The 5,150-nt window shown below is 30.4% G+C and overlaps 1 protein-coding gene across 1 annotated transcript; it reads right to left on the minus strand.

The window, feature by feature from the left end:
- Window positions 1–1,864: 1,864 nt before the first annotated feature.
- On the minus strand, window positions 1,865–4,458 carry LOC107945706 (cyclin-D5-1). The gene is made up of 5 exons (XM_016879797.2): window positions 4,060–4,458; window positions 3,886–3,972; window positions 3,507–3,795; window positions 3,285–3,421; window positions 1,865–3,197 (listed from the first exon to the last, which is right to left on the minus strand). The coding sequence occupies exons 1-5, from the start codon at window positions 4,309–4,311 to the stop codon at window positions 3,018–3,020; spliced, it is 945 nt and encodes a 314-aa protein (XP_016735286.1). The 5' UTR covers window positions 4,312–4,458; the 3' UTR covers window positions 1,865–3,017.
- Window positions 4,459–5,150: the final 692 nt, after the last annotated feature.

Consider the following 5,150-nt stretch of genomic DNA (forward strand, 5'->3'; position numbering starts at 1 on the left):
AGGGAAATGAAAAAATCGTCAAGATTTTTGTTACTTGGTCTCTGAAGTTCTAATATCACACACACATATATACTAATCAATAATTGTGTAGTTTATAGATAGAATGGTAGTCTATTTCTCTTAGTTTCAAAGGTCAAAAATTTCGATGCATCCTTCACCATTATCTTCGTTAGTTTCTACTCAAAATTGAAGTAATTCAATAAAAAAGATGTGCCATATAATATGTACCAAAAGGGAAACAAATTAGTACATTTAAAGTGGAAATTTATTTATTTATTTATATAAAACTGATGTTTCATAATTTTTAGCCTGAAAAGTATAAAAACAAAAATAATTTAGAAATTTAAAAATGAAAATGGATAAAGTTTAGGGAATCCAAAAAATATTGAAGAAAATGGGAGTAATCCACGTTAATGCTTTTTAATGTCGAAATTGCTTTTCTCCTGCTTTTTAATATCCAAATAAAAATAATGAAAATTTTAGTTCTGCTAATGAGTTACATCGTAACCAACATGGATGGTCCCTTTGTTGCTGAGAATGAGATGCAGAATGTCCAAAATATGAACATAGAGGTATGCATTTCACAAGCATTTTGATGTTAAATAAATCATTAAAAATTTTATAAAAAATAAAAATAAATATATATATTAAAAATAGTTAAATCATTAGTTTTAATCTAATTCAATTGGTTTGTATTAATTCGTGATTCAATCAATTTAAATCCCTTCTTTAAATTAGTGCCCTAATCATTTATTGATCCTACCAATCTAATCTGATTTAGATAACTTTTATATAAATAATTAAAAAGAATCATTGAGTCAAAAATGGTTAAATTCAAGCTTACACATAAAAAATTTATTTTAGAATCGGGTGGAGATCGACAAATCTAGTTATGAGTATTGTTTGCTTTATAAAGTAAAATATTAATGATTTTATCTTTTAAAGAAAGAATTCTCGATAATCTTTAATCAATTTGAAATAATTTTAATTTTTGAGAAAAAAAAAGATGCAAAGAAGAATAAAACTTGACTATAAAATCATCAACTCAATTATTATATTATTATTTAAGTTCCTAAATGAGTTGGTGTTATCCTCAATCAAGTCACCAACTTGATCAGAGAAATCACGGAAATACCCTTTTATAATTAAAATGAATTATATTATTTGAGGGTATTTTAATCTTATTGTTTAAAAAAACCAATAAAAATATGCATATGACGGGATTTGAACCTGAACCAATTGCGTTAATAAAACCTTAAATTTACTTAAGCACACATTATGATGAAATTTGATTGAGTTGGTGTTGAGTTAACTTGTGACACCAACTCATAAACTATTTAATTTTATTTTATTAAATTTAATATCGTACATATCTTTTGTGTTATTATTATTTAGTTTGAAACCCCATATTTTATTAATTATTTTATGCTATTTTTAAACATATATTTATATTTTATATTTGTGATTCCTACACGCATACACATGTCATAAAATTTCTAGTATTAATTAATCAACTTAGATTGTTTCCTTAAACCATATGAATAAGCCTACATTAATATCATCAATTCATACCCTAATTTATACATCTAAGTATGCAAAACACTGTTTGAACTTGGATAATTCCACTTGTTTGAGGGAAGGAATATCTCAATCCAAATGTCTTACTACTTTTTATCATCTTTTAGCCTCTCATTTTTCCATTGCAAATATATATTCCCAAAATGTGTAAGCTGTCCGTTTATCTCGCGGGTTATTATTTCCTCTATTAGCACATGTTTGCAATCAACATAAGCCTGGTTTTCGCTACGGATTGCTGATAAGAGTGTCAGCTGAAAAATAAAGATATGGTTATGTCAATCCTTAAATTACCATAAAAACAACTTGGACAAATTTAAAATTATTATCAAAGACATTTTGTAGGTACATTTGCTTCCCCTAACAAAAACGCCCGTCTTTGGCGCTTATTTAGACAATCTTTTCAAAGACTTTAGATAGTAAAAGTAGAATACAAATCTTTATATAAGGATTTAGAATCCATTAAATTATTTATTTTAAGAGTAAAATAAACATAATATAATTTGACTAATTTGACGCTTAGTACACTTAAAAATTTTGTCATATTCATGTCTAATAATCATATCGGAGTTCTAGGAAGGCTAAAAATGCAGGAGATGAAATTGAAAATCTGTATGTATGATTTGACAGAGTTCTTCAAACGTTGCAGTCTTTACTGTCTACAGAGTCATTTGAAAGAACAATGAAAACCACATTGTGCGACTTTGATGGAACATTGAACCACTGAATAAATATGTGTCGGGAGAGAAACCATGTGTATATTCACAAGACATATAGTAATCACTGGAGACTAAAATTCAATGCCGTACGATGCCAGACTGGATCTCCTAAGAACCCCATGAAAGCATGTGGAAGGGCTGAGCCTCTGACACCCAATTTCCCAACTGCATTCACCCCTTTCAACCCGGTTTTTCCCCCAGTCCACCTCAAAACAAAGTTATTCCAACTTTGGGTCCTACACCATCACCCAAAAGGAGCAAACAACAGGATTCACATGAACAATTTTATAATGTGGTTGGTGTGGATTGTGGCATAAAGTGTTTACTCACAAATCTTACTGGCCTTTTTGCATCCTCTATCTTAATAATCTGTTTACTTCATAATCAGGGTAGAAGATCCCCTTTGATTCCTTAAAAGAAATACTTTTGGGTTTTTTAATGGCCCTCTAATCCTAGTGCTGCTTCTACCTAACAGTGACAAAGAAACTTCCCACTCATCAAAAAGGAAACCACAACATTCCAGGCAAATCCAATCACCATTCATCTTATTGGAAAATGGAACCCTCAATCATCATCAACAAAAATCGTAATGAAAAAACGCTGATGAAACCTATAAGTAAAATCTAATTCCAAGAATCGATTTTTTTTTTGTATTTTTTAAAAATCAAAATAATCCAATCAATAAACCCAAATCTTATCTGCAAAAAGATGGCCAACAGATTTTCATTGATCAGAGTCGTTGAATGTAAGTTTTCTCTTAGTGCCAACCCCATTACTGACAGCACAAGAGTTCTCAGGAGCATGATATACTGAAGAATAATTTGAGGAAACTACACATTTTGGTGTCTTAGAGATCCTCATCTCTATTTCATGCATCATATTATAGCAGCAAAATACATTTTCCTGTTATCAAATTCAATTGCAAGATTGACATTAGTATAGTGTTGAAGTCATATAAATAAGAGGGAAATATAATACAGAATCGCTCACAATTTCTAGAGATCCCCAGAATGAAATGAAATTCATCTTGAGCTCCATTGCTTTTCTTGTTAATCTTTTATCAGAAGAAGCGGCTAACACCGCAGCTGCAGCAATAACCGATGATCGATGATCCACCAAATTGATTTCTGCACATCAAAAAGATCGATTCATAAACATAAGCATACAAAGCTAAGTTCATAACTACATTCAAAGCTGGGTTTTTAGAATTACCTTTTATCATAAGCACAATAAGATGCAGAGCTTTTGAGACTAATCCTTCAGGTTTAGATTCACCATAAAATTTATGGATGAAGTAAGATAAATAAGCAAAGGGCGTGATTGTACTCATCTTCCATTCCAAAGTACTGACTACCAATAACTCCATTCTTTGAACCACTTTGTTTTCAAAGTGATCTTGTGTAGGATATTCTGATAAAACAGGTACTCTGCGCTCTTCCATTTTTGCTGCTAATGATAAACACGCCACCGACAACAATCGGATAACCCACAACTTCCCATCCTAACATCCAAAAATACATTGTTACAAACACAAACGAGAAACCTTTCATTTGACCATTGCTTGAACAATAAAAGAAAAGAAAAAGCTTACATCAATGGATTTCTTTGAGAGAAATCGATCCAAGTACATTACAGACATATATGCTGTACGGATTTGAAACCCAAAGAGTATTCTTGTCTAGATCAAAGGAAAAAAAAGTTTCATCGAACCATCCCTATTAAAAAGGAAAAGAATAAATAAAGAAAAATCAGAAAAAATACAAACTTTAAACATCCATTCAATAGCATTCAAGCGAGCACATTGCGGCCATTTGTTTCGAATGGTAATGGGATAATCAGAGATACAAGAAGTTTCTCTTTGAATCAACTTCTCAATATATTCATCATCATCATCATCCTTATCATTCAAGTAAAGATTTTCATCGTCTTCAGCTTCTGTTTCAAAAAAAGAAACTTCTTCTTCAGTTTCTTGACACAAGAGATTAGAGCAAGAAAAGTAACTCTCAAACTCCCCCATTTGTCTGTGGACCTCAAATCTCAACCAAAAGAAGAAAAACAAAACATGGGTTTGGTCGTTTATTTCCTACAAGGCTACAACTAGTAGTATATATGTAGAGTGTTGAATACACGTCTGAGGAGATTAAGGAAAATCCTAGAGAATTGGGAGTCCCCAATTTAATATTTTTTTATTTACTTTATAAATCATTTTAATTTTTATGGCGTAAAAATAAATATTTTATATTTAAATAATATTCAAAAGACGTTCATTTTGTCGAATAATTATAGAAATTTAAAACTAAAAATACTATAAAATATTAAAAATCAAGTTGAGTATAATAAATAATTTAAAAAATCTAAAGAATCCAACTAAACCAAAATGACCTCAAAAGAGATTTGAGTTGTGAGGAGTGAATAAGCGGGAAAAGGGAAGGTGATGATAAGAGTGCCGCCAAAATCAGCGGACGAGATATAAGAGAGAAATAGGCGTTATTTGGCAGTTACGGTGAGTGTGCACCGTAGGAAACTAATCATGCACCTCACTCTTACGCGCTTCTCTCCCTCAATTCTCTGCATCTTTTGGGAGATTCTGCTTATTATGGTGGCATACGGGTCAAAGGTATTGTATAATTATTACCAAGTATCCTATACACGGCCATTGTTAGTGGAATAATGAAACTCCTACTAGGTTTAAATGATGCCATAATTAAAATTTTAAGTATTCAAGTTTTACTCTTAAATCTTAAATTTTATAAATGATGAATTTATATTAGAAAATTGTTTGGTAAATTAGTAAATATAACTATTGAATATAATTGTGATGTTTGATAAATATGAATATTAATTTTTAAAATATTG

This window comes from Gossypium hirsutum, chromosome D12 (genome assembly GCF_007990345.1).
Source record: "Gossypium hirsutum isolate 1008001.06 chromosome D12, Gossypium_hirsutum_v2.1, whole genome shotgun sequence".
NCBI lineage: Eukaryota > Viridiplantae > Streptophyta > Magnoliopsida > Malvales > Malvaceae > Gossypium > Gossypium hirsutum.

What these genes read in the sequence shown, in the direction of transcription:
- LOC107945706 (XM_016879797.2), bottom strand. Translation starts at nt 4,311, where the DNA reads ATGGGGGAGTTTGAGAGTTACTTTTCTTGCTCTAATCTCTTGTGTCAA. An exon ending in TCTCAAAGAAATCCATTGAT is followed by an intron (nt 3,796 to 3,885) that starts GTAAGCTTTTTC and finishes TTTGGATGTTAG; the next exon opens with GATGGGAAGTTGTGGGTTAT. An exon ending in TATTGTGCTTATGATAAAAG is followed by an intron (nt 3,422 to 3,506) that starts GTAATTCTAAAA and finishes TTTGATGTGCAG; the next exon opens with AAATCAATTTGGTGGATCAT.